Source organism: Acipenser ruthenus, chromosome 25, assembly GCF_902713425.1.
Source record: "Acipenser ruthenus chromosome 25, fAciRut3.2 maternal haplotype, whole genome shotgun sequence".
NCBI lineage: Eukaryota > Metazoa > Chordata > Actinopteri > Acipenseriformes > Acipenseridae > Acipenser > Acipenser ruthenus.
The window spans coordinates 16,764,326-16,789,174 of NC_081213.1; the positions used below are offsets into that span (position 1 = coordinate 16,764,326).

Below are 24,849 nucleotides of genomic sequence, written 5' to 3' on the forward strand. Positions count from 1 at the left end.
GTTATATACTGACATACTTGTTTGTCTATATTCAATACATACTGGCAGGTGCTGGAGGTTTCATAAAGATCAGCCCAGTCCTTTCCAGGCAAACGTATTGGCTAAATAAATAGCATGTAACTACATATCAACACCCACCTGTGGCAGATCTGCCTCGTGTGCCAATCAGTACAAGTGACTAGTTGCCTGGTGCTGACTGAGACTCATTAGGACTGACACACACATAAAAGGGAGAACAGGGGCACCTGTGGGGATAGGAAGTACTCCTGACACCAAGGCTGAGAGCAGGTCATGTGGGAGTGCTGTATAAAATAGGAGGCTAGGAACAAGTCTCGCCTGTATATTCGGCCACACCTTTGTTTAAAACTGTGTTTCTTCTACTTGTTTTCTGGCCTGCCTGAACTTTAAAGTCTTGAGTCGCCAGATTTGCACACACCTGAAGCTTCAGTCCTGTTTATACTCTGCTTTTCCTGTTGTAAACTTTAGAGGATGCGCAGGTTTAGTCATAACTATACAACACTCAGTAGTGCTAAGTTTAGAAATACGAAAAGAAGCTTAATAAATTCAATGGCAAACAAAGATGTTTTTTCTCCTTTTGAACAAATTAATAATTTTACTCTAGGCTTAAGGCTGCAGGAGCAGCACCAGTGTGGCACTGGAGCAGCACTGGAGCGACGCGAAATAAATAGGATTGAATCCTATTTTTGAGATTTGAAGCGCATCAACTAGGGCATTGAGCAATCAGAGAACATCTTCAATGCACGTGGTCCAGCAGGGTGAAGAAGTATCCAAAATAACACTTGCTGTCGAAAAAATACCCACAGCTTTATGACAAAGGTCATCAATTATAAAGATACAGAATTGAAAGACAATATATGGGAGGCCATTTTGAAGGAACTGGATAAGTCTGGTATATATGATTTATTGCCATATGTGTTGAAATACTGTCAGAGAAGACACATAATTTCCACATCATGTTGACGAATATGTACCATAGTTTTGTCAATAGCAATTTTTAACACTGTATAGAGATTCACCTCTGTGTCACTTCTGGTGTGTATGGTTTGCATTGAATGTATTAAACTTCTTTTAATATTTCTAAATCAAGTTCAGGTTTACCATGACATATTATTTGTTAATGTTGTTTTACCACATTCTTTCGTTGTGTAGATTTCTATGTACTCTTCTTGATCAGAAAGCAGATGGGGTTTCATCCCTCCTCGAAGCCTGCCTTGAACTCTGTGAGCCTAATTGGTATACCATCAAAATGATGGTATGCCATCACATATTCCAATTAATATGGAACTCTTAAAACAGAACTCCAGTTATGTCCTTTTCTCAGTTAATATTTATGAACTGTGTTATTGTATGTGGAGTAGTTCAAGGACCGAGGCAGGCAGCTTGCATATGTTAGGTGACTGTGGAGTAATAACACACATGGTTCATTTCTTAAGGCATTAACAATGATGTATAGAGGCTGAGGAAGTGGAAATTAAGCTGTGTATTGTTCATTAATCAGCAAATAAGAACACAGAACCTGTCTGAACTTGGTTGCATAGCAACCGGGAAGAAAGATTTTAAACTTGCTTTAGCAGAAAAAACATAATTTCAAATAAACAGTCTTGATGTATACCAGGTGTGTCAAACTCCAGTCCTCAAGGGCCACAGGGTCTTCTGGTTTTCAGCGCTCAGTTAACTTAATTGATCAAATTATTTGTTTTAAAGGTATTTTACAGTTGATAATTTCAAAAATGCACTTGATTCAAGGTACACTACCTGTAAAATACGTTGAGACCTGGAGAGAAGTGTTCAATTTGTCCAATTAATGAAATCATTAGACCAATTAAGTAATTGAGAGCTCGGGTGGAACAAAAGCCAGAAGACACTACGGCCCTCCAGGAACTGAGTTTGACACCCCTGCTGTACTTGTGAAGGGATTATTAATAATAGCTCACTGCCCCCCATGAAAGCATGGTCTGTAACATAACATTCTGCGTTTTCTATGCACTTACCTTGGATCTCCAAACTATACGGATCTTTCACATCAATGGCAGGGTCCAGAACTTTGTATATAACCTGCACAGAAACAAAGATAGACACACCTTTCAGAAGGAATCCATGTCAGTCACGGTTATCCCAAAGCAAGGAAGAGCAGCTCAGGAGGCTCACTGACCTCCCCCTCCGTGGAGGGCTCAATGTCGGAGTAGCGCTCCTCGCACACCACGTCGTCGATGAGGTGCAGCGCCCGCACCGGCACGCTGGGGAACATCTTGCTGCAGTTGTAGGAGAAGTAGCGGTACGGCTTCCAGGAGCGTCCGAAATCAGCTGACCTCTCAATCAGCATGGCAGCAGGGCGGAAGGTCTGGTCACAAACAGACAACAGAGGGAACACTGAAACTGTCTAGCTGGCTGCTATTAGAGGACTGATAGTGTACAAAGGCCGACAAACACACGGGTGACATGCATGGCTAAACGATAGCAGAAAAATGATATCCTGAACTTAATGAGGTGTTCCTGATATGACTGTGTACATTTTTTAAAAAAGACATAAAAAGTACTATAATATTCTTTTACACACATATACTGTTTCACACATAGTATTTGTTTACTAATTTGGTATACACGTATCGACCAATCAGTGAGCAATCCTTCTTCGTCGCCTTTAATAGGGAGATAGTCCAGAACTTGCAGTGTAATAATAAAAAAAAAAATTGCTTACACACCGACTACTGTATTGGACAGAACATTAAACATTAGATCTGCACAGGAGTACACATAGAGGAAGATGTAAGTTGTTACCTCACTGGTTTCCGGCATCACTATGGTCTGTGGGTACTGTATTGCATGTAGGTGCAGGGTTAGCTGACATAATGATTTGCACTTTTCAATTTTTTAATCTTTAATTGGTATTTTTTCCAGCAAATTCAAACCCTGCCCTTCTTAATAAGTCATTGACCTTGTAACAACATAACCATGGTTCAGCATACACTGAAGACGAAACCATAAACTGCTTTTACTGCACTGTACTTCATCGGGATTCATTATTATTTTTTAAACCAAACTAATTCATTGAGTATCTAAACTAACTTGGGTGTAGGATTTGATGTGATAGGTGAACTCGCTCTCTGATTGGTATAGGTAGAGTACTTGCTACGGTATTAAACCCATGTGTGAAAACGATGACACAGTACCTTAAACTTCATGATGAGGTGAGTGAAATGAAACTCTGCCTCCAGGTCCAGTTGAATGCTGACTTTCTCCTCCCCTGCAGGACAAGCACAAACATGTCCAGTTGCATACTAGGAATGGGTGCCCCCACGCCACTGGAATGCACTGCTCAGAATAACAGCCAGGCTCACTATGTCATGATTCTTGTTGGCTCAGCAGCAAGAACACTCAAGAAGTATAACCTGGTTCTATTCCACACTAACAGCTAATGCAATGGATCTTGGATATTTGAGGTATCACAATTTAGACCTCTAATTAGGATGCCTGGAAGAATCCTGGTTTGATTCAAACTTACAGGTAGGCGAGCAGCAATGAACAGATACAATACTGAATGTGCTGTAGGATGCCATTGCAGTAAAAGGGGAGCATTGGGCCTAACTTTGCAATATTTCCCATATGATAATAGAAAGATCTAACAATGGAGTCCATTAAAAGGACCTAGTGGTTGTTGATATCAGCAGATAAAGCATGTCACAATGAATAACCATCCTGTAGAAGGAGGCTGTTTAAAGGAAGGGTTGGGACACATTTGGAGGAGAGCAGTCTGGGGCATTGCTACTGGGGAGAGGGTCTTTTTCAAAACAATTGTGGGCCTTTTTCCGACAAATGAAAAATGAAGCCATTTACCTTGGCCAAAATAAAAATAAAAAATAGTACCAGAACAGCTTTCTTCAATGCATTAAGCTGCTATAACACTATAATGTTATAACAGTAGTAACTAAAAAATAAAAATACTTTTTGAGAACTTGGACTTTAATAATATTGGGGTGGGCTTTCAATCCCTCAGATCTCCTCCTGGCTGCGCCTTTGGAAGTGTGACAGGAAGCTAATATTTGCTTTCTCTTTGTTTTCCCTTTATGTATGAAAAGTGAAAGACAAACAGAAAAAGAAAAAAGAAACAAAAAGGGTGGGCGGGCCCCTCACCGTTAGCTGACTGCCACCAGGTGCTCTTCTGGTCCTGGTCTTTCAGGTAGATCACGTTCTCCACTCGGTGGCTGTTCCTGTTCCAATAGTCGTAGGGCTCACGGGAGTCACACTGGAAACAGTTTTTTGATTCCTACAGGAAAGAGTCAACTCTCATTTAGTAAAAAAAGTTCCTAATGAGAAAGGCTAAAAAGAATGGCCTTTGGTTGACTGAATTTGAACTAACATACAGAGATAAACACATAAGAAACATTACAAATGATTCAAGGGGCCTCCTATGTTCTCTGGTCCTCATCTCTGTGCTAAGTTTGAAATAGTGACTGGGGTTGACTTTAATTTTAATACATTGTCTTCTAACTCAGCCTATACTCAAAACTCATACCTTGTAGCCCTGGGCCTAGTCTAGTTGCTCTTCTCTGAACTCTCTCCTGAGGTCCAGTGTTCTTTTTGTAGTGTGGAGACCAAACCTGAACACAGTATTCTAAGCAGGTGTGGCTGGTGTATAAGGGGTGTTGTGCTGAACACAGTATTCTAAGCAGGCGTGGCTGGTGTATAAGGGGTGTTGTGCTGAACACAGTATTCTAAGAAGGCGTGGCTGGTGTATAAGGGGTGTTGTGCTGAACACAGTATTCTAAGCAGGCGTGGCTGGTGTATAAGGGGTGTTGTGCTGAACACAGTATTCTAAGAAGGCGTGGCTGGTGTATAAGGGGTGTTGTGCTGAACACAGTATTCTAAGCAGGCGTGGCTGGTGTATAAGGGGTGTTGTGCTGAACACAGTATTCTAAGCAGGCGTGGCTGGTGTATAAGGGGTGTTGTGGCACCGCCAGTTTGAATTCAATAATAAATTTGCTATTTTGTCACTGGCCACTAGCAACATCATTACGGAAATCATTACGGTAATTTATTACATTTCCTACTGCTACCACCGCAAATGAGCATGAGCATGCGCAGTAAGGACCACAGCAGTGATTCCTGGGCTCTGTGTAGAATGGCAATGCCCATATGTGTTCAGTGCTATATGGGGTGTGTTTTCTGTTGCCCAAGTGCAGTGTTTCACGGGTAAAACAGCCTTGAGTAGGTGAGCACAGTTTGATTTAATATATAAGAGGATGCTCGTACAGACTTGACAGTTACACATTCTGCTGTATTAAAAATCCTGATCGTATAATGTTAATTGTAATGTGCGTGTTGGTGTGAAAGACAGAAATGTTACCCTGTTTTGTTTTTTTTGTGACTTTTTTCCTCAGTTTGTAGTTTCTGTATGCACGTAGCTTTGGAAAAAGATACTCTGCCGAAACAGGTCCTTCTTAATATATATGTTTTTAGTTTTTATATTAACGCCCCACATGTCTCAGAATTCACCAGCCGCTACTGATTCAAAGTGTGTCCCTATGTCCCATGGTGGTAGTGTTGAATAGTGCTTATTGTCTGGGGCCTCCACCAATCAGCTTACACTGATCTGTGTTATGGGTATCTTTGGTGAATGGGCATTAAATCCAGGAAGGGTGTGGTATTTTAACTAACAGACAAACAGTGAAAGATTGATCTCTCTGTGACCAAGGGGTGTAAGGTGCCGTTATCAGCGGCTCCTCTTAACCTGGTTGGAATGCATGGCTCTTATACGAACACACGAGGAGGTCATTCTGCACATCAATGCTTGCTTAGTATCTAATTAATCTCAACACTTTGTCTGGTTTTCAGTGATCCCAATGATTCAGCATCAATAACATGGTTTGGTAACCCATTCCATACAGTCAACAATCTGTATGAAAAAGTGTATCCTTCCCTCTGTCCTGTCTAGCTCCACTTAGTTTCCTACTGTGTCCTCTGGTCCTGGTTTCTGGCCTGTGCTTAAAGTATTGGTTAGGGTTAACTTTGTCAACTCCCTTGGGAACGCTGCAATGCACTGACTATGCACTTACTATTCATGACTCAGCAGCCTGTTCCTCTTATGATCACTGTGTCTCCTCTCTTATGAGTCAAGATTTCTTGTAACCAAGAAATTAAAGGAAATCACAGCAACACCAGTAAATGAATGTTTTATATCTATTCCCAAATTGCTAAGATATTTTGGTTTAATTTTAACCTCACTGTGCCAAACACCCATGACAACTACAGGAATGGAAAATGAATCATGTTGTCTTTTTATATTTTTAATCTCGTGGAACAATTGTCCCTCAGAATAAGTACACAACACTTGCTTTTCAGAAACTAGGGAGTGTGACCACTTATGTATTGCAAGAGGCTGGAAAACAGTGCAGTAAAAAAGAAAGAACACAAAATAATGTGCTTTTATCGGCTTCTGTTGCATTAAAAAACTTAAGATACAAAAGTATACTGTAGATGAAAAGTCGGAAATGTATTGAAATGTATTGAAGGACCTGATTTAATAATCCAATCAATAAATAAAACAGATGCTTGCCTCAATATGATCCTTTTTCTGATTAAAGGATCATATATTGATTCTCTCTAAACTTTACATTCTCTGTCAATATTCACCTGTTGTTTAGAGCATATGGAAACTGGGGAACCCCACCCCCTGGGTTGCATCAACCACTTATTTGGGGGTTAACAACACATACAGTGGGTGGTTGACAGTGCTGTAAAATACTCTAAAAAGAAGCAGCAGGAATGGTTCAAACCAAAATGTCTATTCAAATGTAAAACTGTAAAACTGACAACAATCTGGGTTTGTACAGTATTGATTGGAACACAAAGATAACCGATCCCTTTAATGAGGGTTTTCCTCTCTGTGGTTTACTTATTTAAACTCCTAGTTAAGCCTGGAGTGGCTCAAACTGCCCTGCAATAGCAGTCTTTATTCCATCCCTGGATCATGTTAAATCACTGGTAAAAATCACATGGCAGCTTACAGCATTCCATGCAGGTTTCTGAGTCACCAGGTTAGATCCAGTACAGTCTAACAGCTTTCGAGCCAAAGCAGGCTTTACAATTACAAAAATGTTAAACAAAAGTTCTCTTTTGAACACAAGTCATCTCAGATTATACATTTAGAATGTCTTAGGAACAAGCCAAGACAAAACATTAGGACATTTAGAAAACCTAACAAGTTTTGTCAAGTGTTCAGCATTATGGTAAATAAAAATAAAAAATGCTTTAATGTTATGGAAATGCCTAATGCAGGAAATCAGGATCATAGATTATGATTTCCATTACACGAGAGTAGATGTTAAAACTTCATGCTGATTTGAACTCGGCTCTCGCCAAGATAAGCACCAACTAAGACGTAGCTTTACAGTAAACTAATGTGATCCATATGTGTCTCCATCCATTTACGTTTCCTTCCATATGATGATGTAGATATCCTTCTGTCTGGTGTTAATGGCTGAAGTGTAATGCTGGCTCCAGGGATCAGCTTATTTTGCCTCCCTGGCGCATCAGCACACACAACGGCTGCGATGCTGGCTCCGGGGATCAACCAAAGTGCGGCCTCCCCAGCGCATCAGCATGACAACCGTCTGGATTGAGCTAAGTAGGGTACATCTCTGGGGTTTTCAAGTGGGCACCTTCCATCCTCAGTGTTTCGTCGACTAGCCCACGACACCTCAAGAGGGCTCGACGGTGATTCTGGCGTCCCAGCATCACCCCCCTCCGTCCCCCACTCAACTCAGCCCAGCTTACTTACCTGTCCCCAGCCAGAATCTTTCCGTCTCAACCACAGCCAGTTGCTGCTCCTCTCTGCTGTTTCAGATAAGTTCTTCACTGTGCGACGCAACTCTTGGCCACTGAATCCGACGTCTCTGAGAAACCGGGTTGTAGAGTGTGCCACAAATCCTCGACAACCCACTTCCACTGGGTAAACCCGAACTCTCCATCCTCGCTGTTCCGCTTCAGTGGCTAGTTGAGCATACCGCAGTTTCTTCCTCTCATACGCCTCATCTACAGCATCCTCCCATGGCACTGTTAACTCTACCAGGTGAACAAGGCGTGCTGATCCAGACCACAAGACAATATCTGGTCGAAGGTTAGTGGTGGCAATCTCAGGTGGAAAAATAAGCCGTTGACCATGATCTGCCAGCATTTTCCAGTCTCTAGCAGCTTCCAGTTGTCCTGGGTGAGAATTGGTTTTAACACCTTTTCTTGGTGGTTGCTCTCCTGGGCGGAGGAATGTTGTCTTTTGTGTGTAATGTTTTGATGGAACAGGTGACAACTTATTGGTCATGTTACGCTTGTCTTCCAATGCTAAGGCCAAACATCGCAGCACCTGGTCATGGCGCCAAGTAAACCGTCCTTGGCTAAGAGCCACCTTACATCCTGTCAAAATGTGCCTTAATGTTGCAGGTGATGAACACAAAGGACATGAGGGATCCTCTCCTACCCAGAGGTTTAGGTTCTGTGGTGATGGGAGAACATCATATGTTGACCTGATGAGGAAACTGATCCTGCTCTGTTCCATTGACCATAGGTCTTTCCAGCCAATCTTGCGTTGTTCCACACTCTCCCATCTCATCCATTCTCCCTGCTTGGCCTGGGAAATGGCCTTTATACACCTCATCCTCTCCTCCTGCTTTTGCACCTCGTTGACTACCAGCTTCCTCCTTTGAGCTGGGGCCGCCTTGTGCCATGTAGGAGGAGTTGAACTGAAACCAAGACCCCCTCTTCCATGCTGAACTTGCCCCATGATATCACCAATTCGAAGGGCAGCCTTTGCATCTTCCACAGCTTTCTTTGCCGCCCACTTTCTTCCAGTTTTCAACACAGGTGCTGCCTCCCTTACGCATTTATCGCGTGACTCTACTAAAGTCATTTCCAGTCTGACCTTGGCGCACTTAAACTCCTCGGTTAGAGCAGAGACTGGTAGCTGCAGTATTCCTTTACCATAAAGTCCCACTCTGCTGAGGCAGCGTGGAACTCCCAACCATTTCCTGATGTATGAACTGATTAAAGCTTCCAGCTTCTCTACTGTTGTCAAAGAAACCTCGTACACAGTCAGTGGCCACAGCAACCTTGGCAGTAGACCAAACTGAAAGCACCAGAGTTTTAGTTTACCTGGTAGAGCGCAGCTGTCTATGCTCTTCAACCCTTCCACTGCTTGTTGTCTAACTTCTCCCACACGAACTGTGTCCTTTAGATCCCCGTCGTACCATCTCCCAAGACTCTTCACTGGCTTCTCAGACACTGTTGGTATTGCCTCACCATTAATGAAGAATGTTTTATCTACTACTTTGCCTTTAATTATAGAGATGCTCCTTGATTTAGTGGGCTTGAATTGCATTCGTGCCCATTCAATGTTATTGGTTAATTTGCCCAATAATCGATTAGTGCAGGCTACTGTTGTAGTCATGGTTGTCATGTCATCCATGTATGCTCGAATTGGTGGTAGTCGCATTCCAGAAGCCAAGCGCTCTCCTCCTACTACCCATTTTGATGCCCTAATGATTACTTCCATTGCCATGGTAAAAGCCAGTGGAGAAATGGTGCATCCTGCCATTATTCCAACCTCTAGGCATTGCCATGTAGTGCTGAATTCTGAAGTTGAAAAACTGAATTGCAAATCTCCAAAATAGGCTTTCACTAAATTTGTTATTGTCATCGGTACACTGAAAAAATCAAATGCTGCCCAAAGTAGTTCATGTGGCACTGAACCATATGCATTAGCCAAATCCAGGAATGTCACATGGAGCTCCTTCCTCTCCTTTTTAGCTGATTGAATTTGTTGCCAGATCACATTGATGTGTTCTAAGCAACCTGGGAAACCTGGAATGCCCGCTTTTTGTATTGAAGTGTCAATGAAGCAGTTCTTTAATAGGTAAGCTGACAATCTCTGAGCAATAATGCTGAAGAAAATCTTGCCTTCTACGTTTAATAGGGAAATGGGACGAAACTGACTGATGCTTGTAGAATCTTTTTCTTTAGGTATAAAGACTCCACCTGCTCGGCGCCATGCTCTTGGTACAACCTGTTTTTCCCATGCCACTTTCATCAATTTCCACAGAATTCGTAGAACTCCTGAAGCACTCTTGTACACTCTGTACGGAACTCCATTAGGCCCTGGAGATGATGAAGCCCTTGCTTTTTTCACAGCTTGCTCTATTTCTTTCCACTTAGGTGCACAGTCCTCCATTTGGTATTCTGGTGGATTGATAGGTGGGATGTCTGACGGAATTGACATAGGCTCCTGCCTTTTTGAATCTGTATGTGTTTCCTCCAAATATCTCTCCAGCTCAACCTTAGATGCTTTTAGTGTGCCATTCTTCTCACTGGTGAATAACTTCTTTACAAATTTGAATGGCTCTTTATAAAAGTTAGCTCTCGCACGCTCCTTCTTTTTGTAGCGTTTCCGTAGGCGCTCAGCTCTGCGCAATGTTGCAAGCTTATCTTTTATGACCCTTTGTAAGAGATTGAGTCCCTCCTTCTGACTTTGTTCTGCTCTTCTCCATTGGTTCCTCAGCTGTCTCCTTTCTCTAACTAAGCGTTCAATCTCTTGCTGCCGTCTAGACTTTCCAGGAATAGTTTGTACTTTTTCCTTCCTATTTTCAACTCCAAACCTCTCACTTCCATATGCGTAGATGATGTCCCCAAATTTATCCAGCTTCTTTTCAACTGTTCCACTTAATCTTTCCAATGCAACGCAGAGATCTGTGTTTACTGTGTCCCATGCAGTTTTCTCACAAGCTCTTGGCCATTTAACTCCAGGCTTGTGCCCGTTGAGGTTCTTTTCTCTCTTATGCTGGTTTGTCTGACCGGGTTCACAAGGATCATTAGGTTCATCACTAACTGTGTCCATGCAAGTCCTCCTCACATCTATGACAGGGGTGCTGATATCCTGCGAACTGTGGTTTGCTTCCTGTCGCTGGATTTCATTCGACTGACTTGACTGACTTCGTAAGAAGTACTGATCAATGCGAGGCCCTTGTCCCTTCTCCCTCAAGCATTTCATTCTCCCTTGATGAATCTTCAAACCCCTGACCGTTGTCGCCTTGCTCCAGCCGCAGACACAAACCTGGAGTTCCATGTCTTTATTAACTGCAGATCTTGAACTAGTCTTTTGTGAAGTACTCTCCATACTCATATCCGTTTCCGTTCCTAAGTCGTTAACCGTGTTGTCCAACGTTGAGTCATCTTCCGCCCCCGCTCTCGCAGACTCTAGGGGTATTTTTCTCTTTAATTTCTTAGAAGCCTTGGGCGGGTGTCTCCAGCATCCTGTAAACACAGAGCTGGATACTGCCGACAAGGGTAGCTAACCCTTACCAGCCCCAATGGGGTCTCTTTCCTCCTGTCAGCTGTCTCTCCAGGCTGTCACAAGGTCTTTCCCTTGTTGCCAGCTGCACTATTCACAGCAGTCACTGGACGTATCCAGATCTTCATGATTTCCATTACACGAGAGTAGATGTTAAAACTTCATGCTGATTTGAACTCGGCTCTCGCCAAGATAAGCACCAACTAAGACGTAGCTTTACAGTAAACTAATGTGATCCATATGTGTCTCCATCCATTTACGTTTCCTTCCATATGATGATGTAGATATCCTTCTGTCTGGTGTTAATGGCTGAAGTGTAATGCTGGCTCCAGGGATCAGCTTATTTTGCCTCCCTGGCGCATCAGCACACACAACGGCTGCGATGCTGGCTCCGGGGATCAACCAAAGTGCGGCCTCCCCAGCGCATCAGCATGACAACCGTCTGGATTGAGCTAAGTAGGGTACATCTCTGGGGTTTTCAAGTGGGCACCTTCCATCCTCAGTGTTTCGTCGACTAGCCCACGACACCTCAAGAGGGCTCGACGGTGATTCTGGCGTCCCAGCATCACCCCCCTCCGTCCCCCACTCAACTCAGCCCAGCTTACTTACCTGTCCCCAGCCAGAATCTTTCCGTCTCAACCACAGCCAGTTGCTGCTCCTCTCTGCTGTTTCAGATAAGTTCTTCACTGTGCGACGCAACTCTTGGCCACTGAATCCGACGTCTCTGAGAAACCGGGTTGTAGAGTGTGCCACAAATCCTCGACAACCCACTTCCACTGGGTAAACCCGAACTCTCCATCCTCGCTGTTCCGCTTCAGTGGCTAGTTGAGCATACCGCAGTTTCTTCCTCTCATACGCCTCATCTACAGCATCCTCCCATGGCACTGTTAACTCTACCAGGTGAACAAGGCGTGCTGATCCAGACCACAAGACAATATCTGGTCGAAGGTTAGTGGTGGCAATCTCAGGTGGAAAAATAAGCCGTTGACCATGATCTGCCAGCATTTTCCAGTCTCTAGCAGCTTCCAGTTGTCCTGGGTGAGAATTGGTTTTAACACCTTTTCTTGGTGGTTGCTCTCCTGGGCGGAGGAATGTTGTCTTTTGTGTGTAATGTTTTGATGGAACAGGTGACAACTTATTGGTCATGTTACGCTTGTCTTCCAATGCTAAGGCCAAACATCGCAGCACCTGGTCATGGCGCCAAGTAAACCGTCCTTGGCTAAGAGCCACCTTACATCCTGTCAAAATGTGCCTTAATGTTGCAGGTGATGAACACAAAGGACATGAGGGATCCTCTCCTACCCAGAGGTTTAGGTTCTGTGGTGATGGGAGAACATCATATGTTGACCTGATGAGGAAACTGATCCTGCTCTGTTCCATTGACCATAGGTCTTTCCAGCCAATCTTGCGTTGTTCCACACTCTCCCATCTCATCCATTCTCCCTGCTTGGCCTGGGAAATGGCCTTTATACACCTCATCCTCTCCTCCTGCTTTTGCACCTCGTTGACTACCAGCTTCCTCCTTTGAGCTGGGGCCGCCTTGTGCCATGTAGGAGGAGTTGAACTGAAACCAAGACCCCCTCTTCCATGCTGAACTTGCCCCATGATATCACCAATTCGAAGGGCAGCCTTTGCATCTTCCACAGCTTTCTTTGCCGCCCACTTTCTTCCAGTTTTCAACACAGGTGCTGCCTCCCTTACGCATTTATCGCGTGACTCTACTAAAGTCATTTCCAGTCTGACCTTGGCGCACTTAAACTCCTCGGTTAGAGCAGAGACTGGTAGCTGCAGTATTCCTTTACCATAAAGTCCCACTCTGCTGAGGCAGCGTGGAACTCCCAACCATTTCCTGATGTATGAACTGATTAAAGCTTCCAGCTTCTCTACTGTTGTCAAAGAAACCTCGTACACAGTCAGTGGCCACAGCAACCTTGGCAGTAGACCAAACTGAAAGCACCAGAGTTTTAGTTTACCTGGTAGAGCGCAGCTGTCTATGCTCTTCAACCCTTCCACTGCTTGTTGTCTAACTTCTCCCACACGAACTGTGTCCTTTAGATCCCCGTCGTACCATCTCCCAAGACTCTTCACTGGCTTCTCAGACACTGTTGGTATTGCCTCACCATTAATGAAGAATGTTTTATCTACTACTTTGCCTTTAATTATAGAGATGCTCCTTGATTTAGTGGGCTTGAATTGCATTCGTGCCCATTCAATGTTATTGGTTAATTTGCCCAATAATCGATTAGTGCAGGCTACTGTTGTAGTCATGGTTGTCATGTCATCCATGTATGCTCGAATTGGTGGTAGTCGCATTCCAGAAGCCAAGCGCTCTCCTCCTACTACCCATTTTGATGCCCTAATGATTACTTCCATTGCCATGGTAAAAGCCAGTGGAGAAATGGTGCATCCTGCCATTATTCCAACCTCTAGGCATTGCCATGTAGTGCTGAATTCTGAAGTTGAAAAACTGAATTGCAAATCTCCAAAATAGGCTTTCACTAAATTTGTTATTGTCATCGGTACACTGAAAAAATCAAATGCTGCCCAAAGTAGTTCATGTGGCACTGAACCATATGCATTAGCCAAATCCAGGAATGTCACATGGAGCTCCTTCCTCTCCTTTTTAGCTGATTGAATTTGTTGCCAGATCACATTGATGTGTTCTAAGCAACCTGGGAAACCTGGAATGCCCGCTTTTTGTATTGAAGTGTCAATGAAGCAGTTCTTTAATAGGTAAGCTGACAATCTCTGAGCAATAATGCTGAAGAAAATCTTGCCTTCTACGTTTAATAGGGAAATGGGACGAAACTGACTGATGCTTGTAGAATCTTTTTCTTTAGGTATAAAGACTCCACCTGCTCGGCGCCATGCTCTTGGTACAACCTGTTTTTCCCATGCCACTTTCATCAATTTCCACAGAATTCGTAGAACTCCTGAAGCACTCTTGTACACTCTGTACGGAACTCCATTAGGCCCTGGAGATGATGAAGCCCTTGCTTTTTTCACAGCTTGCTCTATTTCTTTCCACTTAGGTGCACAGTCCTCCATTTGGTATTCTGGTGGATTGATAGGTGGGATGTCTGACGGAATTGACATAGGCTCCTGCCTTTTTGAATCTGTATGTGTTTCCTCCAAATATCTCTCCAGCTCAACCTTAGATGCTTTTAGTGTGCCATTCTTCTCACTGGTGAATAACTTCTTTACAAATTTGAATGGCTCTTTATAAAAGTTAGCTCTCGCACGCTCCTTCTTTTTGTAGCGTTTCCGTAGGCGCTCAGCTCTGCGCAATGTTGCAAGCTTATCTTTTATGACCCTTTGTAAGAGATTGAGTCCCTCCTTCTGACTTTGTTCTGCTCTTCTCCATTGGTTCCTCAGCTGTCTCCTTTCTCTAACTAAGCGTTCAATCTCTTGCTGCCGTCTAGACTTTCCAGGAATAGTTTGTACTTTTTCCTTCCTATTTTCAACTCCAAACCTCTCACTTCCATATGCGTAGATGATGTCCCCAAATTTATCCAGCTTCTTTTCAACTGTTCCACTTAATCTTTCCAATGCAACGCAGAGATCTGTGTTTACTGTGTCCCATGCAGTTTTCTCACAAGCTCTTGGCCATTTAACTCCAGGCTTGTGCCCGTTGAGGTTCTTTTCTCTCTTATGCTGGTTTGTCTGACCGGGTTCACAAGGATCATTAGGTTCATCACTAACTGTGTCCATGCAAGTCCTCCTCACATCTATGACAGGGGTGCTGATATCCTGCGAACTGTGGTTTGCTTCCTGTCGCTGGATTTCATTCGACTGACTTGACTGACTTCGTAAGAAGTACTGATCAATGCGAGGCCCTTGTCCCTTCTCCCTCAAGCATTTCATTCTCCCTTGATGAATCTTCAAACCCCTGACCGTTGTCGCCTTGCTCCAGCCGCAGACACAAACCTGGAGTTCCATGTCTTTATTAACTGCAGATCTTGAACTAGTCTTTTGTGAAGTACTCTCCATACTCATATCCGTTTCCGTTCCTAAGTCGTTAACCGTGTTGTCCAACGTTGAGTCATCTTCCGCCCCCGCTCTCGCAGACTCTAGGGGTATTTTTCTCTTTAATTTCTTAGAAGCCTTGGGCGGGTGTCTCCAGCATCCTGTAAACACAGAGCTGGATACTGCCGACAAGGGTAGCTAACCCTTACCAGCCCCAATGGGGTCTCTTTCCTCCTGTCAGCTGTCTCTCCAGGCTGTCACAAGGTCTTTCCCTTGTTGCCAGCTGCACTATTCACAGCAGTCACTGGACGTATCCAGATCTTCATGATTTCCATTACACGAGAGTAGATGTTAAAACTTCATGCTGATTTGAACTCGGCTCTCGCCAAGATAAGCACCAACTAAGACGTAGCTTTACAGTAAACTAATGTGATCCATATGTGTCTCCATCCATTTACGTTTCCTTCCATATGATGATGTAGATATCCTTCTGTCTGGTGTTAATGGCTGAAGTGTAATGCTGGCTCCAGGGATCAGCTTATTTTGCCTCCCTGGCGCATCAGCACACACAACGGCTGCGATGCTGGCTCCGGGGATCAACCAAAGTGCGGCCTCCCCAGCGCATCAGCATGACAACCGTCTGGATTGAGCTAAGTAGGGTACATCTCTGGGGTTTTCAAGTGGGCACCTTCCATCCTCAGTGTTTCGTCGACTAGCCCACGACACCTCAAGAGGGCTCGACGGTGATTCTGGCGTCCCAGCATCACCCCCCTCCGTCCCCCACTCAACTCAGCCCAGCTTACTTACCTGTCCCCAGCCAGAATCTTTCCGTCTCAACCACAGCCAGTTGCTGCTCCTCTCTGCTGTTTCAGATAAGTTCTTCACTGTGCGACGCAACTCTTGGCCACTGAATCCGACGTCTCTGAGAAACCGGGTTGTAGAGTGTGCCACAAATCCTCGACAACCCACTTCCACTGGGTAAACCCGAACTCTCCATCCTCGCTGTTCCGCTTCAGTGGCTAGTTGAGCATACCGCAGTTTCTTCCTCTCATACGCCTCATCTACAGCATCCTCCCATGGCACTGTTAACTCTACCAGGTGAACAAGGCGTGCTGATCCAGACCACAAGACAATATCTGGTCGAAGGTTAGTGGTGGCAATCTCAGGTGGAAAAATAAGCCGTTGACCATGATCTGCCAGCATTTTCCAGTCTCTAGCAGCTTCCAGTTGTCCTGGGTGAGAATTGGTTTTAACACCTTTTCTTGGTGGTTGCTCTCCTGGGCGGAGGAATGTTGTCTTTTGTGTGTAATGTTTTGATGGAACAGGTGACAACTTATTGGTCATGTTACGCTTGTCTTCCAATGCTAAGGCCAAACATCGCAGCACCTGGTCATGGCGCCAAGTAAACCGTCCTTGGCTAAGAGCCACCTTACATCCTGTCAAAATGTGCCTTAATGTTGCAGGTGATGAACACAAAGGACATGAGGGATCCTCTCCTACCCAGAGGTTTAGGTTCTGTGGTGATGGGAGAACATCATATGTTGACCTGATGAGGAAACTGATCCTGCTCTGTTCCATTGACCATAGGTCTTTCCAGCCAATCTTGCGTTGTTCCACACTCTCCCATCTCATCCATTCTCCCTGCTTGGCCTGGGAAATGGCCTTTATACACCTCATCCTCTCCTCCTGCTTTTGCACCTCGTTGACTACCAGCTTCCTCCTTTGAGCTGGGGCCGCCTTGTGCCATGTAGGAGGAGTTGAACTGAAACCAAGACCCCCTCTTCCATGCTGAACTTGCCCCATGATATCACCAATTCGAAGGGCAGCCTTTGCATCTTCCACAGCTTTCTTTGCCGCCCACTTTCTTCCAGTTTTCAACACAGGTGCTGCCTCCCTTACGCATTTATCGCGTGACTCTACTAAAGTCATTTCCAGTCTGACCTTGGCGCACTTAAACTCCTCGGTTAGAGCAGAGACTGGTAGCTGCAGTATTCCTTTACCATAAAGTCCCACTCTGCTGAGGCAGCGTGGAACTCCCAACCATTTCCTGATGTATGAACTGATTAAAGCTTCCAGCTTCTCTACTGTTGTCAAAGAAACCTCGTACACAGTCAGTGGCCACAGCAACCTTGGCAGTAGACCAAACTGAAAGCACCAGAGTTTTAGTTTACCTGGTAGAGCGCAGCTGTCTATGCTCTTCAACCCTTCCACTGCTTGTTGTCTAACTTCTCCCACACGAACTGTGTCCTTTAGATCCCCGTCGTACCATCTCCCAAGACTCTTCACTGGCTTCTCAGACACTGTTGGTATTGCCTCACCATTAATGAAGAATGTTTTATCTACTACTTTGCCTTTAATTATAGAGATGCTCCTTGATTTAGTGGGCTTGAATTGCATTCGTGCCCATTCAATGTTATTGGTTAATTTGCCCAATAATCGATTAGTGCAGGCTACTGTTGTAGTCATGGTTGTCATGTCATCCATGTATGCTCGAATTGGTGGTAGTCGCATTCCAGAAGCCAAGCGCTCTCCTCCTACTACCCATTTTGATGCCCTAATGATTACTTCCATTGCCATGGTAAAAGCCAGTGGAGAAATGGTGCATCCTGCCATTATTCCAACCTCTAGGCATTGCCATGTAGTGCTGAATTCTGAAGTTGAAAAACTGAATTGCAAATCTCCAAAATAGGCTTTCACTAAATTTGTTATTGTCATCGGTACACTGAAAAAATCAAATGCTGCCCAAAGTAGTTCATGTGGCACTGAACCATATGCATTAGCCAAATCCAGGAATGTCACATGGAGCTCCTTCCTCTCCTTTTTAGCTGATTGAATTTGTTGCCAGATCACATTGATGTGTTCTAAGCAACCTGGGAAACCTGGAATGCCCGCTTTTTGTATTGAAGTGTCAATGAAGCAGTTCTTTAATAGGTAAGCTGACAATCTCTGAGCAATAATGCTGAAGAAAATCTTGCCTTCTACGTTTAATAGGGAAATGGGACGAAACTGACTGATGCTTGTAGAATCTTTTTCTTTAGGTATAAAGACTCCACCTGCTCGGCGCCATGCTCTTGGTACAACCTGTTTTTCCCATGCCACTTTCATCAATTTCCACAGAATTCGTAGAACTCCTGAAGCACTCTTGTACACTCTGTACGGAACTCCATTAGGCCCTGGAGATGATGAAGCCCTTGCTTTTTTCACAGCTTGCTCTATTTCTTTCCACTTAGGTGCACAGTCCTCCATTTGGTATTCTGGTGGATTGATAGGTGGGATGTCTGACGGAATTGACATAGGCTCCTGCCTTTTTGAATCTGTATGTGTTTCCTCCAAATATCTCTCCAGCTCAACCTTAGATGCTTTTAGTGTGCCATTCTTCTCACTGGTGAATAACTTCTTTACAAATTTGAATGGCTCTTTATAAAAGTTAGCTCTCGCACGCTCCTTCTTTTTGTAGCGTTTCCGTAGGCGCTCAGCTCTGCGCAATGTTGCAAGCTTATCTTTTATGACCCTTTGTAAGAGATTGAGTCCCTCCTTCTGACTTTGTTCTGCTCTTCTCCATTGGTTCCTCAGCTGTCTCCTTTCTCTAACTAAGCGTTCAATCTCTTGCTGCCGTCTAGACTTTCCAGGAATAGTTTGTACTTTTTCCTTCCTATTTTCAACTCCAAACCTCTCACTTCCATATGCGTAGATGATGTCCCCAAATTTATCCAGCTTCTTTTCAACTGTTCCACTTAATCTTTCCAATGCAACGCAGAGATCTGTGTTTACTGTGTCCCATGCAGTTTTCTCACAAGCTCTTGGCCATTTAACTCCAGGCTTGTGCCCGTTGAGGTTCTTTTCTCTCTTATGCTGGTTTGTCTGACCGGGTTCACAAGGATCATTAGGTTCATCACTAACTGTGTCCATGCAAGTCCTCCTCACATCTATGACAGGGGTGCTGATATCCTGCGAACTGTGGTTTGCTTCCTGTCGCTGGATTTCATTCGACTGACTTGACTGACTTCGTAAGAAGTACTGATCAATGCGAGGCCCTTGTCCCTTCTCCCTCAAGCATTTCATTCTCCCTTGATGAATCTTCAAACCCCTGACCGTTGTCGCCTTGCTCCAGCCGCAGACACAAACCTGGAGTTCCATGTCTTTATTAACTGCAGATCTTGAACTAGTCTTTTGTGAAGTACTCTCCATACTCATATCCGTTTCCGTTCCTAAGTCGTTAACCGTGTTGTCCAACGTTGAGTCATCTTCCGCCCCCGCTCTCGCAGACTCTAGGGGTATTTTTCTCTTTAATTTCTTAGAAGCCTTGGGCGGGTGTCTCCAGCATCCTGTAAACACAGAGCTGGATACTGCCGACAAGGGTAGCTAACCCTTACCAGCCCCAATGGGGTCTCTTTCCTCCTGTCAGCTGTCTCTCCAGGCTGTCACAAGGTCTTTCCCTTGTTGCCAGCTGCACTATTCACAGCAGTCACTGGACGTATCCAGATCTTCATGATTTCCATTACACGAGAGTAGATGTTAAAACTTCATGCTGATTTGAACTCGGCTCTCGCCAAGATAAGCACCAACTAAGACGTAGCTTTACAGTAAACTAATGTGATCCATATGTGTCTCCATCCATTTACGTTTCCTTCCATATGATGATGTAGATATCCTTCTGTCTGGTGTTAATGGCTGAAGTGTAATGCTGGCTCCAGGGATCAGCTTATTTTGCCTCCCTGGCGCATCAGCACACACAACGGCTGCGATGCTGGCTCCGGGGATCAACCAAAGTGCGGCCTCCCCAGCGCATCAGCATGACAACCGTCTGGATTGAGCTAAGTAGGGTACATCTCTGGGGTTTTCAAGTGGGCACCTTCCATCCAACAACAAAAATAAATCTAATTGTTGCCACACAGTGGATAATAGGTCACTTATAAACCCTTACATCCTATTTTCATTAGGATACCATATAATACCAGGGTATGGTTTTACCCTGAGGACCCAGAACCATTAGTGTACCACACCATTACCAGAAATGGCAACACAATGGATTTGGAACAATGGTACTGGAATAGATGGTAATGCAGTGGATTACCAGTGATTATACAACACTCTAATAAGGCTAATAAGTTTATTACACAGCAATAACACAAATACAACCCAAACAGTGTAAATATATCCTCAACTGCTAAATATATAATTCTAGCCATGCAGTTATTCTACAGCCCCAGATACAAACTTAATCACAATCGAATTAGACACATTTATATGCCGTGGTTTAGTTCAGACTCAGCACATCTTAACTTTGTTACTAAAGTTTCATACCAGTCAATACCAGCTGTCCATACCACCTCCTTCAACCCTAATAATCTCACAACATCGGTCCTTTCTAAAATGACATAGATAGAAGAAACGGTAAACTTAATTAGGAGATCTTAAGTAATATTTTTTGTGGCATTATTGTCACAAACAAGATATGGATGTTCTATTTATGTATGTTGTGTTTTCTGTTGGGATTATAAGGTTATGCAGTGTTACACAGCCTTAATGAAGGTGTTCTGAATGCTGCATAGTGTCCAATTTCAATAAAGTTACCCCACTGCAGATCACATGGTAGGAGACATTATGTTAGAATAGATAACACAATTATTAGGTTGTGAATTAAACAAAAGCTTGCCATTTCACACTTCATACAAGCACCTGATAGCTCAGGACAACTGCTGTAGCCATCTGGGACTGTGTAAGAGGACAGCTCTCTACAGTGCTAAAACAAACAACTCTTGTTTGAGCTTTCACAACACTTCATGCTTCATACTTTATAGCAAAGCAAACACTAGTACTGAAAGGATTTCTATGACAACACATGATGCTCCTCCTGAATAGATTTATAAAGCTGCATATCCATGCAATAAAATAGATAGAACGCTTTCAGAACTGCAGACCAGTGTTGAGAAGAACAGCTTAATACAGGGGGCAGTCTTTAGAGAAAGCGCTAACCAAGGTTTTAAAATACATATTCTTACCTCTTATTAATCCTAACACTATCATCATTGGTACCACCTCAATTCTGTTTTAGATAGTAGGTGTATTTTTAAACTTCAATTGAAATATGTAAATAGCTTAAAGACAATGCAACAATAAGAAGTCGAGAGATAAGTTACAGGTTTTATGATGCTGATGTCAGAGTTATTACCTCATCAATCGCTAGGAAGAGATTCATTACCCCCCCCCCCTCGTTTAATAAAAGCTCGTTCTCGAGCATGAATACATGTGCGCATCCACCTAGGCTTGGAGGGAGTTTCAACGCTGGGCTCGTAACCAAGAGTACTCGCTGTCTCCAAGGATTCAGAGCGACTTTACAGAATCACGTGTCTCGCATGCCAGCATACATGCTATAGCTAGAATAATGCAAAGAACATGACCATTTCATTACCTGTTTCAACCACAGGGGTCAGAATTCTTCCCATAGGGTGTGTCACTGTAATGATTTGGCATCTCAGCCCATTGTATTAAATGGAAAGGAGGTGCTGGATGTGAACCGCAAACCATACAGCTCAAGGACGCTCGGCTTACCATTCAACTGAAGAGCAAGCTCTGTAGACGAGAGTTAAGTACGTTTCTTATGCTAATGTCAGAATTATTAACTCATCAGCCGCTAGGGAGGTTCATTACAATATAAAACTCAAATGAGTCTTACTTGGAGGTGACTGACAATGCAGTATTCCTCTGGGCCCTGCAGGCCGCAGGTCGATGTGGCACGCAGGTCCTTCGCTCGACCGATCAGGAGGTTCCCTGTTGCCGGGTAACAGCTGCCCTCTGTACAGCCGTGTGGCACAGAAGGCTGGTCCTGGGCCAGAGCACTCAGAGCTGCCAGGGAAGGAGAAGAAGCCACAGTTAGACCAGAAGGAGACCTTACACAAAATATGGCACATTTTGTTTGCACTATCCTTCAGTATGGGGATAGATGAATACATGTAGAATGATTAGGATGAACATAACAACATCAGAACATCATAATATTCGCAAACAAGAGGAGGCCATTTGGCTCATCTAATCAGTGCTCGTTTGGTTCCTAGTTGCTTGTTAATCTCAAAACTATGTCAAGTCGAGTCTTAAAGGATTCCAATTCAGCATTCAGCATGGCAACATAACCCATTTCATATCCTCACCACTCTGTGTGTCCTTAATGCCTTCACTTAATTTCCAACAGTGTCCTCTTTGTTGTTTACTTTTTATTACTTGGCTTAACTCTGTAACAACCACAGTAACTCATTTTAAGATTTTAAAGATGAAGTTTCCCCCAATTCTTCTTTGTTCCAGGCTAAATAAATTCAAATCCCTCCACCTATCTATGTAGCTCATTCCTTTAAAGCCCTGGATTAGTTTGATTGCTCTTCGTTGGACACAAACAAACATGTTCGTCTACAAGACTTATTTTTTATTGCTGGCAAACTGTGACTCTACAGTAAGCTGGCTAAAAAAAAAAGTAAGATTGATGTTTACATTATGGAAGCTCTGCTACTGTATTTATTTATACTTAACCTCTAACAAGCTAACTAAAACACAAACATCTAATTGTATAGTTATATGCCACCCTTGCGAAGGACTCATATTACACAAACAGAACATATTCTCACAAAAAAACCTGCTTTAACAGGATAAAGGATGCAGACTACTAGTCTACTGTCATCTGCTAGACCTTACTTTGGGCACGGCAGGATGGAAACAACAACAGCACAACCTGAACCTGAGTTGTGCTGAAGAAATAGTTTTGTGGAGTGCAGATAGAATTTAGTTTAGCTATCCTATAAATACATTAGGAATGGAATTCCAAGATAGATGCGGCCATTTACTCCTAAAACATTACTATAACTTCACAGGTACTCTCATATACCCTTGTCAAAAGGCCTTATTCTTGTCATAGCTGTTTTTTTCTACCAATTTTGACCAAAGGTCATTTCAGGGGGCATTCACAAGAGCAGATCCAATGTAATGTTTTCATTTTTTTGTGTTATCTGGGTTATGCCAGAGCATGATTATGACAGGCAGTCTGCAGCTTCAGTCAAACCTTTCTCAGCAGGTTAGCTCTTAGGCAGTGAGACTGAAGGGATTCTGTGATGGTAAAGGTGGATTCAAATGCAATCAATATGAACGAAAGCATAGGCGGGCGGCACAGCCGCCTTTCATGTCTTTCACCTTGCCTGAGTTACAATCTGGGTCAAGTCAAGTTCAATGAGTTTGGAGGTCTCAACTTGCCCGTCCATGTACATTATTCAACATGATAAAACCACTGTATGTTCAGCACAACTCAAGTCTCGGCTTGAGAGAGGCTTAGGACTGAATGGCAGAGGGTGGTCAGTTCAACTTCAACTTTTCCTTAACCTCCAAGAGCACAAAACACATAACACCAAGATTTAAACAATATATATATATACATCAATAAATAATTGTACAACACGTATGTCAGTGACATACATCCATGGCTATGGCTGTACATACAAAATAAGAGTTATCAGTATTGTGTAAAATTCACTGTATGAACATGAAGAAATGGTTGTAAATATTGTCTTTTTCTTCCATATACAGTACCCTCAGATTTTGATACTATCAGTAATGTGTGCTAATGAATTTCCCAACTAATTTTCATCCCAATTAAATAAGTGCTTCTTTAGGTATGTCCATATGTAAGGTTGACATAGAGACTGGTACTATTAATACCTTGTGCAATAGAAAGTCTTTTATTTATCAGCGGTTCTCCAGGTATAATTAAGAATGTAGGTGTGTCGTATAAACAGGTCAGGCAGACAACCTCCATCTACCTGCAGATCTCATGCAGATCTTGCCTTTTATTACAGCCATATCAGTGGCTGCGCTTTGAAGTTTCCATGTACCTGCTCACTAGAGATAATAATCACTAAATGACCACAATAAAGAGAATGACGCCCCCTTCCATCTCCATGCACACAATCAAGTGCAAGTTCAGAGGAGTAATTACTGTGTCTCGGTCACACAGGGAGTCTGTTTTCTCCTGAGCCACTGATCCGAGCAGAGAAGCTCCGCGACCCGGAAAGGGAGTGAGATTTCTCCTCAGCAGCTCAGTGTCAGAGTTGAGAAATGCGTTTCCCTGAGAGACAGAGCAGGGAAGGCTGGCATTGCCATGAGCCATGAATAATCCCAGCTGCTCTACCTGCAGTGTCACCAGGATGACAGGCTTCCTGCTGCTTTCTTATCATACCATTCGAGGGAACTGAATCTATTTAGCCTAGAATAAAGAAGGGTTAGAGGAGACGTGATTGAGGTTTTATAAGTCTTTAAAGGAGTTGACAAAGTTAACCCTAGCCTTTAAACATAGCACAGAGATCAGGACCAGAGGACACAGTTGGACACTGGAGTGGAGGCAGACTTAGGATACAGGGTAGGCGGTACTTCTAAATGCAGAGTGGTGAGGGTATGACACACATTACCAAGCCTTATTTATGCTGAATCATTTGGATACTTTTAAGAATTGACTCGACACATTGCTTTATCATATGTCATTTGGAGGAGAACAT

At 43.6% G+C, this 24,849-nt stretch overlaps 1 protein-coding gene across 2 annotated transcripts in view; it reads right to left on the reverse strand.

Moving 5' to 3' along the window:
* LOC117414069 (laminin subunit beta-1) overlaps positions 1-24,849 on the reverse strand; it is an 88,549-nt gene that overhangs the window by 33,519 nt on the left and 30,181 nt on the right. For both annotated transcript variants that reach the window (XM_058999477.1, XM_058999478.1), the window contains exons 3-7: positions 21,996-22,165; positions 4,153-4,285; positions 3,192-3,265; positions 2,174-2,362; positions 2,013-2,076 (exon numbers count right to left, since the gene is read on the reverse strand). In XM_058999477.1, coding sequence (XP_058855460.1) covers positions 2,013-2,076; positions 2,174-2,362; positions 3,192-3,265; positions 4,153-4,285; positions 21,996-22,165 — 630 coding nt within the window. The remainder of the gene's footprint in view (positions 1-2,012; positions 2,077-2,173; positions 2,363-3,191; positions 3,266-4,152; positions 4,286-21,995; positions 22,166-24,849) is intronic.